We start from the raw sequence: 13,535 nt of genomic DNA, 5'->3' as shown, positions 1-13,535 counted from the left end.
TCCTAGGACTATAAATAAAAAAAACTCAGAAAAAGAGGGGTCCCTCAAGCTATGCCAAAACTTCGCCAAATTTCCTTCCGGAGCATTTCCTATGCTAAACTAACGTCTTTCAATTTCAGTTTTAGATTTAGAGTCTGTTATTCTTCATGTGCATTGAGAAATGACTGTAACTTTGAGGATATTTTAATTTCGGTGAAGTTTCTTAGTGATTTCTTTTTCTGTGTTTGCACTTTAATTTTAATTTTAGTGGTCATCGCTCCAATTTTAGTGGCCATAAGAAGAACCGTCTTTTCGGCTTCTTTCACCACTTTTGCCCACAAAACCACCTCTAATGAGCCTATTGGCCACAGAATAAGAAGCCCACCAAACTGAATTTGAAGGTGCATATGTCAAAATTGAAATCCCAAACCCTCTGTATAGGCCTCTCAGACCATCAGCACAAAGTATTTTCTTGAATGCATCAAGACCATTTTTGTACCTACAAGAACCAATACCCCCTTGACCAAGTAAGCTCCTTTTGCTAGTGAAGCCATTTTTTTGGCCTTGGACCATTAATCTCTGGCTCACCACATCGACTGGGGTCCACACGAGCTGAGCAGCCATGGCTGAGCTTACCCCTGCCGCGGCATTGGCAATGGCCAGGGCACTGGTCTCTGAGAGCCCTAGCTTCACAGTGGCTGACCCAACACTGCTTTTGGTGACCTCAAGGGCAGTCATGTAGAGGGCTCTCGCTGGGATTGTGCCCAGCAGGGACGTCCCAAACCCTCTGTAAAATCCTCTCAGGCCTTCATGCCTCATGATGGAGAACGACATCTTGAAGCAAGAGACCTGTGCGTGTGAGACTTGTTGCCTCGTCTTGAGCACCACAACTGGGTGGAGAGCAGCCGACACACCTGAGAAGAGACCTGCTCCAAGGATGAAGAATTTTGATTTGTCAAGCATATGCCAATCCACATCTGCTGGGATTTAAATCTTTGGAGCTGAACCTTCCTCTGTTGCTCCCAAGCTCATCTCTTGAAGCAAATTCGTAAAAAAATAAAAAATAAAAAGATATCCGCAAACTGTGTATGATTCCTCTGTTCTGCTTTAACTGGACAAACTCAAACGAATCTGAAGTCCAGACAACTGAACTGATCCCAATTCCACTTATGCGGATTGAGAATCGCTTTTGTTAAGCAGATGGAGATCTACCAGAAACTTGTACGGAGATGGAGAGAAGAAAAAAAAAGGTTGATCTGAGGAGGGAGTGATGACAAACAATGGACAAAAATAATAGTAGTGTGGATAAGAAGCAGAGTTGCTCTAATTATTGGACGGAGGTATCGGAAGAGAAAAGAAGGATCATGAAGAGGACTTTCGGAAACGGACGAGGTTCACGCAGAGAAGGCGTTGAGAGATTTCCGACCTTTGATGGACAAACCTGATTTTAAAAGATGGTTTCTTACAAGAGACAGAAACCGTGGACCATGATGAACATGGTCTTTCATCCAACAGGCGAATGATTTCACGTGGGGACAAAAGGAACCTCACTTTTTCAAGAGTACACAGAGTGAGACAGAAGGCAGACTCCAGAAAACTAGAAAGAGAGAGAGAGAGAGAGAGAGAGTTATATTTCCTCCCTCGAGAAATGGATTTAAGCGAGGTGCTAGTATCGATCGAAGCAGGGGACATGTGTCGGTCGGGCGGAAAACTTGGGCTGGGATTTGATGGGTTTGAGGTTCAGCTGCTCGCCCTGTGCAGGTCCAGTGTCGAGGCGGCACCGCTGATTTCCTCCGCAACTGTGGGCGCCGGATCGCTTCGAGCGAACGGGCTTTGGTTGAAATAATAAAAAAGGAAGGTGGGATCGATTGAGTTTTCTTTGTCTCTACATGGGTTGCATATGGTGCCCCTTCACTCAGCCAATGAAACTTTGATAAATTGCCTTCCTTAATCCAAGAAAAGTCAAGAAAATTTCACTGGTCCCGTCGCTTTCCTTATCAGGGCGGCCGCTGAAAGTGACGTCGCGATTGATGAAAGGCAAGAACAGTCATATTTTTCTATTTTGAGTTTTTGTTTGCATAAAATAATGTGCCGTTTGATTAAATTAATATACATATATATAATTTTTCTTAAAAGAAAAAAAAAATCCACTTCAAAATTTAATGTTATGTGAGATGGCGGGAGTGTAAAACAAACGTAAACAATTGAGCGAGAAGTAAAACTAGAAAATAAACTTGTTCTAAAGGATTTATATATTTTGGTCTAAATGTAGGCAGTGAGTTTCCCAAGAATATGGAAACTCTTGAATATGCTTAGATCCCAGGGTGGTGCCACTTCGTTTGACTTAGTTCAGGCCTCAAAAGATTTCGTGCAAGTAATGGGCATGGCGGTTGTGTCAATTCCCATAAATGAATACTTGATAGAAGAAAGAATTGTTTAGATTCATAGGAAAGGAAGTCGGACACTTCAACTTAATTGCGACTGTGAAAACATAAACCGACTTCGACAACATCATCATAATCATTATTTTTTGATCAGTCAAAAGCATCGACTTGAAATCAACTTTTTGTGTGTTTGATTTTGGAAACTCTTGAATATGCTTAGATCCCAGGGTGGTGCCACTTCGTTTGACTTAGTTCAGGCCTCAAAAGATTTCGTGCAAGTAATGGGCATGGCGGTTGTGTCAATTCCCATAAATGAATACTTGATAGAAGAAATTATTGTTTAGATTCATAGGAAAGGAAGTCGGACACTTCAACTTAATTGCGACTGTGAAAACATAAACCGACTTCGACAACATCATCATAATCATTATTTTTTGATTAGTCAAAAGCATCAACTTGAAATCAACTTTTTGTGTGTTTGATTTTGGAAACTCTTGAATATGCTTAGATCCAGGGTGGTGCCACTTCGTTTGACTTAGTTCAGGCCTCAAAAGATTTCGTGCAAGTAATGGGCATGGCGGTTGTGTCAATTCCCATAAATGAATACTTGATAGAAGAAAGAATTGTTTAGATTCATAGGAAAGGAAGTCGGACACTTCAACTTAATTGCGACTGTGAAAACATAAACCGACTTCGACAACATCATCATAATCATTATTTTTTGATCAGTCAAAAGCATCGACTTGAAATCAACTTTTTGTGTGTTTGATTTTGGTTAATATAGAGGGAAGAGACATGGCGGATATTACAGCATTGGAACAAAACAATGGACATGTCACAAAGCGTGTTAGTGAAGGAAGATCAAGATTGTACGGTTTCTTCCATATCTTCAACACATTCAAGCCACCTAATTAAACTATGCATTTGGAGCATTACAAAATAATTCAAGAGAGCCGATCTCGTACTCACTTGAACGGTTGCAAATGACAGAATATATCAACGAATGAGACCACAAAGTATGAATTGCTTGTGAAAGGATGACATGTTCATAACAATGCAAAAACTGACACAAAAAACCTCGACAATGTCTGAGTTACATGAGGGGAAGCATGCAAAGACAAGTTTAAGGGCAGGATGAGTAAAATGGATGCTGGTGTGAGTGAATTAGCTTTTTTCCTTACTACCTCTTCGTATTACCTCATCGACAGTCACAGGACAACAAGAATGAAGAGACTAAAATAGATTGGACATTAAACTCAGTTTCAAGATCATTTGAGAAAAATCAGTCAGAGAGTATTACTTCTTGCTCAAGGACTCCCAGTTGAATCATTTAAAAGTACTTTGAAACTAAGCACGTCCTTATATTATTTCGTCTAAATTTTGAGACGTAAAAATGTAGGGTTATTCCCAGCTAATGGGAAAGAAAAATGTTCACCTAGCAATGAGGGGGCCACCGGTGGAGAAGGTAGACTCCCCTTCACATCTTCGGATGTGGTTATCGTCAAGTAGGCATGTATAGTATAGCCTCCCGCACTTGAGGTGAGGTGGTGGAGCTCACAAGGGCTCTTGTTGGGCTGACTTGTGCTACGCACAGAGTCACATAACCGACATGTCGGCTCAATACCCCCGGTTATGTGACTCTGTCGGCTCAATTATTTAAAAGTACTTCAAAAGCAAGATAAATAAGGTTAAAGCAATAGTGGAGAAACCATACCAGTATACAACAAGTGTATGGCATAAAACACACATTGCTTCTCAGCTTCTTGAGAAGCACTCTGACTTCGCGGTATGCCTTTCAAGAACATTTGAGGTGATGACCGAAGTAGCCATACATCAATCAGAGATGAGTAATTGGTTAAATTGACCCACTTCATTGACCTAGAAATTTGCGGAATCCTAACTTAAGTATAGACCGTCTTTTTTACACGACTCCCAATGTTAATGACAATAGTTAATTTGTTTTTGGCTGAGCAAGCAAGATCAAGTTTCTTCAACCCTTGCACATGTCGAGGTTCAATTCTTCAATTGACGGGTGCCTATCGAATTAGAGCTTTTGGAGACCATAGCATTTTTCCAATAGACAACTCTCCAAGCAATTGTCGGGCTCTCGTGCAGGGCTCAATACATGATTGGTGAAATTTAAGAACTTGCCATCATACTCAAGACCATTGTGCACTGTCTGCTCTTCACATTTTTGGAAAGCACACTGATCAAAAGATAATTTTGCGTATGTAGACTAGGACCAAGTCCAGGAAATTACTGATTACATCATTTCTACCATCTTTATGGCCCTTTCAAACTTTCCGCATTGCTTCTTCCCCCGACAACATGACTGACCTCCAATAGTTGATCTACTCCAGCACACTATGATGTGGTCAGAACCACTGCAGCAAACAAGAAATAAATGTGACAGAGAAATCAGGGGCTAAACAGAAATATGCCGGAAACGGGGTTGGACAATTGAACCCAGGCAGTACATTCTACACACGCTTGGAGAGCAACAAGAAACAAGCCAAGTGACGAAGCCTGCTGTGAACCACCTAAAATCAGAATTCAACCTCCTCCTTTTCCGTGAGGAAAAAAGCATGGGAAATTGAAGAGGAGCGAGAAAGGTAAAAAAGCACCCAGTAACCTGGATGACACAGTAACTCATGGGAAAAAAATGCAGAGACGTAAATTGCTGTTTCTGACATCTTCTCCAAGATCAGCGCACTCTCAAGTAGAACCTAGATGAGCTCCATGACATATCCCCGTATCTTTACATTGCTTAAGCTTATCGCTCGAGGCACTAGTTTTCGCCGTCGAAGTCACGTGCTTGCATCCAGCCAGCTTCAGCGTGCTGAAATTTGAATGCAAGCCGCTCTTTCATCTCCAGCACTTGTGATAGATTGAATGGAAATTCGTATGTAAATATGCGATGAGGTCCAAGTTGAGCACAACTAGTGAGGATCTCGCAACAATAGAAATTCCTGTATGAGGTGGAAATACCTGGGAGGTGTCGCTCTGCCTAGAAGCAGTCGAAGCCTTAAAGATGGAGCTCCCAGAATACAAAGAATACCAATTCAAGGAAAGTACGTGGAGTGTAAAAGAAGCAACTTGGACTAGGACGTAATAAAATCGAGCCGGAAAAGTTCTGTTCAAATGTTGAACTGAATTGAAACGGCCGGATCAAGTTGAAACTACCTATTTGGTTCAGAAATCAAATCCCATTTGGTTTGACTTTGATCAAATCTGACGTTGTTCCTATTGGGTTTCCAGAAAACAATGTGGAAGTGCTTATTTTGTAAAATCTCATATTAGAGCACCACTTATTATTGTGGAATTGCGCCGGAGGAAATGCGTGGTATACCAGTCAATGCTCAATGGAGATGTTACTATGAAAAGTCGCCTTGGAAACCTGTGTCTGGAGGGGATGAAGTAAAATATATAGTTGGACTGATTTGATGCAATTCATAGTATAAGGGTATAAAGGGTCGACTACAAATTACCTTAAGTAAAGATACAAAGTTGGATACTCATGTTATCTATAAAGGAAAAATAACTCGCACGTCAAATAAGGGACAAAATGATCTTGTTAATTTGCAAGAAGAGCACATATAATAACGATTTTAGGGTAGACATCAAGAAAAGACACGAACTTGGAGGACTGCACAACTCAATATTTTATGGTACAAAGTAGCTTCGGATTGTACTGATATTGATGTTGATGGTAATCATTAAGAATGTTGAACCGCATTGACTCCCTTTCAAGATAAAGAAGAGGGTAGCTAAACCTGAAAAGTGAAAGAACAAAGATGGCAGCCTCTGAAATGAAAAACCAAGAGAGACAGCAGCCGCAAGAGCAAAGGCTACTCATGAACAGAATGTAACTGGTGTCAATAGATTGTTCAAGTAAATCTGTACTGCAAAAATTTTAGCCGAACTATTTGCAAGAGCTAGGAATATGAAAAGAAAAGCTGTTAAGAGAAACATACTTCGAAAAAAATGGCACATCCACCATCAAAATATTCATAAAGCTGCCCGCACAGAGTCGTGGATGTTGCGAATCATAGACCTGAGGCAAAGGGGCGAATTCGTCATAAAGCCCAACTACTTTTGTAAAGTCCACCAAATGTGAGACATGCCTGGCATAGAAACATCAAGGGTTGTCCAAAATAAAGGGTGAAAATTCCAATACCAGTGTCTAACCCGGGTGAATTACTGCACTTGTTGAGGCCCTTGGGAAACTTAAAAACTTCTGTGAAAACTCTAGCAGCGCATCTGATGTACAATAATCCTTTGATGGACGACCAATGTTGCTGGAGAACATGAACTTGCTGCCTGTTCGCTGCAGAGTCTTCTTGGTAGACATCTCAATTTTCTCCAAGACCTGTGCATTCTTGAGCAGAAATTCAATGAGCTCAATGACGTCAGGCTCCAGTACATAACCATATATCTTAACATGCTTAAGCTGGTCCTCGAGACAAGGAAATGTGCTGTCCACTGAACTCCAGTAACTAAAGCCGTTGAACTCAAATGCAAGCTTACACCCTGCTTCGGCAAGCTAGAAATTTAAAGTGACTTTTCAATCTCCATTAATTCCAAGTTCTAATATGCCAATAAAATGTTACAGTTCAAGCATTTATACCTCGGAGTCATCTTCATCTCTTCCAGGATAAACATAGATAGTGAGTGTCTCAAGAAAATGAGAGTTCCTCAACGAGCTAGAGATGCCGGGGAGGTACCACGTATTCAGACGCAGTTCAAGTGTCACATACTTCCAGGCGAAAGATGGGCATGGCTGATTTGTCAGTTCCCATGTAGTTAATACCTGGCTTTAAAAGAATTACTTGGACCGACTTTGAATGAATATTACTATCGGACATACATTGTGGGCACTCGAGTGCATGTGTATGTATGGACTGACTGAAATGAAATTATATGATACCATTCAATTCAGAGTCATGTCAGGAAATTTTCAATTAGCTATCATAGAATATTTAGAAAGGCAAATCACAAGAGCATATACATGCACATTTAAAATGGTAACACATGTCACGTAAAAAGTGAAAACAATATCGTCCAAAAAATGCCACAAAGAAAACAAGGACACAAGGAAGACAGACGCCTTAGTTTTCAGTTACATGAATAGGTTATGGATCATAGTTTACAATTGCTCAAAGTTTATAGGCCAGCAGATGCAAGGAAGGCCACCTTATAAAAGTTTAGGTGGGCATAAATAAAAGAACCCAGCCTAAGTTAATAATATTTTCTTTTACCCTTCATCTCGGACATCACCTGATGAACTGAAGCATAAAAAAGCTACAGAACACAGAAGCCAAAGCAGAGAAACGGCACAGCCACTGTCCATTTCAAGTAAGACCCATCCAAAATCAGTTCACCCAACTTCTATTCTACAAATTTTAGGACAGTTGAAATGTGAGAATATCCAATCGAACAAATAGCAATACTCCTCACCTGAAGGATCAGAACCCAAATCATTCAAAAGTACCTCAAAGCAAGACAAAATAGGTCAGAGCAAAAGCAGAGAAACCATGCTAGTATGCACAAATTGCATAGCATAAGATAAGGACTGCGGCTGAGCTTTTCCAAAAGCAGTCCGAACTCACAATATTTCCCGTAAGGATATCTTAAATTATCACTGAAGCTGAGGGACGTATCAACCAGTGATGACATATCAGTCGCCTTAACATAATTTAGATACAGCAATATCCAGAATCCTCACATTAGGACAAACTAGCTCCAGATCCCCATACTGATCAATGGTTAAATGTTTGATATCTAATCGTGTAAGATCAAGCTTTTCAAGACTGCGCATTCCTTTAAATTTAAAACTTCAATGGATGGGCCACGACCGAATTTACGCTCGTGGAGGCCGTGACAATCTTCAATAGACAATTCTTTCAGCAACGGGTTACCGGATAGTATGTCAGCCAACCTTCTTTCAGGTAAGTGAATATCCTTCATAAACAATTTTGTAAGCGACCTTAGTTGGACCCGTCCCGCCACCGGTCAGACCACACAGGAAGCCAGCTTCAGCTCTGCTAAGCTGCTACACCTAAAGACAATGCTGGGCAGCACGTAAAGATTAAGTGGGAAGTAAAGACAATGTCGGAACTCCCAAGCACACCGTAAGAAGTCCAAATCGAGGAACTTAACTTTTCTCCTCGCCGCAAAACGAATCCACGTATCCGGTTTGTTCCACGTTCTTCTCCTCTCCGGAGTATAGTCCTCATATTTAGGATCATAGGGGTGCACCTTAGATGCACAGTTTAAATTAAGAGGGAACGAATCGATCGTGGGGCTCTCGTGCAGAGTCAACACGTGATTGGTAAAATTCAGGAATGTGTCCTCGCTTCAAAAGCAGTCTCCAACTTTGCAGTCGTGGTAAGGACAAAGTGATAGAAAGACAAGTGGCGGGTAGAAGTCCGGAGATGGCGGAACCCCGGCACCATCACGGCGTCTCCCGACGGCGATCTCTCGTGGGCAAAGGCCCGGGAAGGACAGAATATGGAGGAGCACCGAGTCCGGCAGATTGCTAACGTTCTTCTTCCCTTTAAGGCGTCATCGGATCGCATCGCGTCCGTCATCTCTGTCCATCTTCCCGTGTTTTCCGGGAACGTTTCAACTCGCGGTTTTCGGGCGTTGACCACCGAAACCCTCAGCCGTCTTCCGAGCTCTTCTATATTTGAAGAAGAAGAAAGTGGATCAACTTTTTGTAGAGATAAATAACTATTATGTTCTTAAGAATAATTTTTTATTAAAAATAATTTTTTTTATTATCTTTCAAAAATAAATTCTAAGCATATAAAAATGTTTGGTAACTACTTAAAATTTTTATTCTCGAAATAAAATTGCGTTTGACATCATTCTCAAAATTTGTAATCCAAACTATTTTCTTCTAATTTTTAAATAATTTATTTTTTTCTTATTTTATTTTCTTTTCTTTTATCTTCTTCTTCAGCCGATCACCAGCCTTGGGATGACCGGCAACCGGCCAGGTGAGGGTCGGCAACCTCATCAAGGGTTGCCGCCCTCGGTGAGGCCGCGCCTTGTCGGCTAAGCCTCGACCTCACCCGAGCTCACCTAGGCCGACAAGGCTCAACCTCGCCGAGCCACCGCAAGGTCAGCCTCGTTGACCAAGGCGAGGCTGCAGCTACAAAAAACAACTTCTCCCAAACCTCCTTTGTGAAAGTGTTAAAGTCAAGTCCAACTCAAAGGCCAAGGAGCACAAGCACCTTAAACTAATGCGGACCCGACCCTTTGAATCTACATTCCAAGGATTGGATTTGACTTGTAGATATACTTGCAGATATCCCCAATTACATAATCTATCTGATCATCTTATTTACTTATTAAAAAAGAGTATTATTGATCTCATCGAGCCTGTGAAATAGAATAAAGAAAAGGCAGTCTTCACCTCGTTGTTCAGGTAAAGCAAGCAAAACAAGCAACCGATGAGCGCAGTGCCAACTTAGAAAGCCCCAATCCATCGATGGAGAAATCCATGCTCTTGCAACCATAAGGGGCCGGGCGAGTGTCAAATCTTGGTCTAATCTCTTCGATAGCCCAGCACCTCCTGAGTCTATTAATAACTTGAGCTGTGGAACTCATTCTCATTTCTCAGCCACATCCCAAAGCTTTCCCTAGCAGCTCGTAGTTTGCCTACTCCTACTCGATTTCCTTAATCCCTTGCTCCTGGGCTAGGCTCTCGTTTGAGACTTTAACTTCTGCCTTTGTCACGAGCTGGATTTGAACCAAGGCTTTCGGATGCGGAAAAGGAACTTTTCTAATTTCAACCTAGGACCGATCATAAATTTGAAAAAGAAAGAAGAGAAGTCCAGACCTTGTGGTGGCCAGCAAGGTCGAGCCCTGCCGGTGGCTAGGCGAGCTCGGCCTCGCCAGATTTGGGCGAGGTTGAGCCTCACCCAGCCTAGCCCAACCAAGGCTCGATCAAGTCTCGCCTGGCCAAGCAAGGCTCGCTGATGGCCGAGGGAGGCCCGAGTGAGGCCAAGCCTCATCGGTGGCTGAACAAGCTTCGGTGACTAGTGACGGCGGATAGTGGCGGCGGCCGCGGCGGCGGCCAATGGTTGTGGCGGTGAAAGAAGAAGGGAAAAGGAAGAAAAATAAGAAGGAAAAGAAGAAGAGAAAAGAAAAGAAAAAAATCTTGGTTGGCTCATTCTGGAATTGTTCTCGGAAACAAAGAATCAACTTTTTTTTTTACTTCTTGATTCTACTTCAAATATATTCCTAGGAACAAATTTATTCTCAAGAACAAAAAATTTACCAAACACTTTTCTATTACAAATCTACTCATAGAAACAAAAGAACAAAATTAAACACTATGGCCCCATAAAGTTTAGATTTGTGGCGGAACCATCCAAATAAAAGGGTCCCTATATCTTGTTGTGGATGATTGCAAGATGATGTTCTAACTCTTTGTCTACCCGAATCACAAAGACCTTTGGGCCAATTTAGAATCGCATTTGGTAAAATTTTTGTTATTGGACCATTTGGCCATTATTTTTAAGTAGCTTTTAAGTGAACAATTTGTTCCCTAGTATTTGGCTTTCAGTATTTGAGAATAGAATTTTTCTTTTAAGAACAAAAAAAAGTTGATTTTGTTCGTTATTTTTTTAATATTAAAAAAGGAACGAATTTGAGAATCAAAATCAAGAAATTTTCTTCTTCCTTTCAGTCCATCTCGGGCGACCCCGGCCGTCCGACTCCGACCGGCAGTCACCTAGGTTCCGGGGCGAGGTCCGGCGAGCTCACCCTCAAAGGCAAGCCCAGCCACCGGCGGATCATTCAACAAAAGCTTTGGGTAATTATTATTTTTAATTATACATATTGATTTTTTAGCATTATTGTCAAATTTTATGTTAAAAAGTTGGCTATTTGGCGCGCTCGCCCAATTTGGGAGAGGCTCGGTCTCGCCCGACGAAACAAGGCCCGCCTCGCCGAGGGGCCGAGCCAACACTCCGGTGGTTGAGGTCGCTTTGGCCCTCGGCGGCGGCGGATCGGCGGTCGCGGACCGGCCACAAGAAGAAGAAGAAGATGAGAAAAATAAAAGAAAAAAAAAAAGGAAAAAGAAAAGGAAAAATGAAAAAATGAAAAAAGAAAAGAAAAAAAGGAAAAAAGGAAAAAATTATTTAAAAATTAAAAGAAATTGATTTGGAACATAATTAAAACGGTACCAAACACAATTCTATTTTTAAATCAGAAATTTTGACGGTTACCAAACGGCTTAAAATGCTTGGAATCAAATTTATTCTCGGGAACAAAAAAAAAAACAATTTTCGATAAGAATTTATTCCTCTTGGAACAAAAGAACCAAATGCGCCCTATTTAGCCGGTTGCCAAACACGCCCATAAAGATTGACATTAGATTTGTGGTGGAGCTGCCAAGCCGGAAAAGTAGAAAGCCCGTGGGCCCTATATCTTGTTGTGGATGATTGCAAGATGCTGTTGGCCAATCTGAAGTCCGCTAATTCAAACTAGGTTGAAAGGCCGGAAAATTCTCTACCTCAGGAGATCACAAAGACCTACTGAGGCCTCTTTGGAATATCCTTTCTTCCAAAAGTGCGTTTGGTTCGGCATTCTTAAGTGCTAGACCCTTAGAGAAATATTGGACCATTTGGCCATTATTTTTAAGGAGCTTTTAAGTGAATGCTAGTATTGGAAAAGGCTGAAAACCCACTAGTATTGGGCTTTCAATATTTGACTATATATTAAAACTCATTTTTTCTTTTAAAGTTGCTCTCAAGAATTCTTGAAAATTTTGATTTTGTCCCTCGTTATTTTATTTTATATATTAAAAAAGGACCAAACCTTTTGTTGAATTGACGGAGGGCTATGGCCGTCAACAAGCTAGATCTAGCCACGACTGCCACAGCTGCCATTGGTCGAGGTCACCCATTGCACGATCTTGGCGAGGGTTGCATGGAGGTCGCATGACCTCAAGCAACATGTGACCCAGGCCATCAGTCGAGTGACCCTCGCGAGACTTAGGCAGTGGTCACCTAGGTTGCGCATGGCCTAGTCGCGTGACCCTTGTCAAGGGTCGCTCGAGGTCAAGCGACCTCGACAGCCATTGTCTCTAGATCCAGCTCACCGACCATCATTCAACAAAAGCTTTGGTAATCCTTTTTTTTTTTTAAATTATACATATTTGATTTTTTTTTTTTTATTTTTTTCAGCATTATTGTCAAGTTTTATGTTAAAAAAGCTGCATACATTATTTTTTTTCAATTTTAAACAAATAAAAATTAAAAAAAAAAAAACTAATATGAATCACCCAAAAGGCTCTTCAAATATGTTTTCTATCAAACAACATTTCTCTCAAAATTGCTTCTTAAAGCGTGATTTATCAAAATTTATTTCAAAAATCCTTTGGAACTACTCTTTTTCCGATGTTTTTCTTTTCAAAATCTAAACCCGTATAGGATTTTTCTCTGTGAATACTTTTTTTATTTTTCAAAATTATTTGGTCGGCCACGCTTTGCCAATTCCTTTTCATTGTCGTTTCTATGCCTGGCGAATGGATCTGGGCTTAAGGGGGGCCTAGCTGCAAGAGAGGCCCATTAATTGTATATTGAACTTTTTGGGAAGAAGATTTTCATAAATGGGCTCACAGCTCCATTATAGACCAAACTTTTGAAAAATAAAGTATTCACAGAGAAAAACATATCAGAGTTAAAAAAGAAAAACATCCAAATCTTCCCTTTCCACTTGTAGTTTTGAAGGTGATTTATCAAATAAACATAGAATCTATAATCAATTGACTAGAAAAGTAGATAAAATTTTGAAAAACCACAGTTTTTGATGTTTTTCATGGAACAGATCTAATGCACATGTGAAAATAAAATTACCAAAATGAACTCCTGCTTCTATCATCTCTTCCAAAATTGATATTCCAATATGTTCATCTTAATAGAAAAGTTCTTACTCAAAGAATTTGGTAAGTGTGAAATTCGAGATGAAAACACAAGAATTAGACAATCCAAGGAGCATATCTAAGGCGATCTTATGTTGTTGAAAAGTAGTGTCCCGGATTGTTCGAACTATGAAAAAATTCATAGTGTAAATTTCATGATTTTATGCTCAATTTGTAATTCAAGTTGTCGCAACTAACCCCTTCAAATGAGGGTAAAATTAGGTTTAAGATACTTG

The 13,535-nt window shown here is 40.7% G+C and overlaps 1 protein-coding gene across 1 annotated transcript; it reads right to left on the bottom strand.

Annotated features, from left to right (window-relative positions):
- Nucleotides 1–264: 264 nt before the first annotated feature.
- LOC104440006 (solute carrier family 25 member 44) lies at nt 265–1,011 on the bottom strand. Its single transcript, XM_010052998.3, is given in 1 exon segment — nt 265–1,011. A coding segment is annotated over 1 exon segment (747 nt).
- Nucleotides 1,012–13,535: the final 12,524 nt, after the last annotated feature.

The sequence above is a fragment of the Eucalyptus grandis genome, chromosome 3, assembly GCF_016545825.1.
Source record: "Eucalyptus grandis isolate ANBG69807.140 chromosome 3, ASM1654582v1, whole genome shotgun sequence".
NCBI lineage: Eukaryota > Viridiplantae > Streptophyta > Magnoliopsida > Myrtales > Myrtaceae > Eucalyptus > Eucalyptus grandis.
The sequence above is the reverse complement of the archived record's forward strand: the minus strand, read 5'-3'. Positions and strand labels throughout refer to the sequence as shown.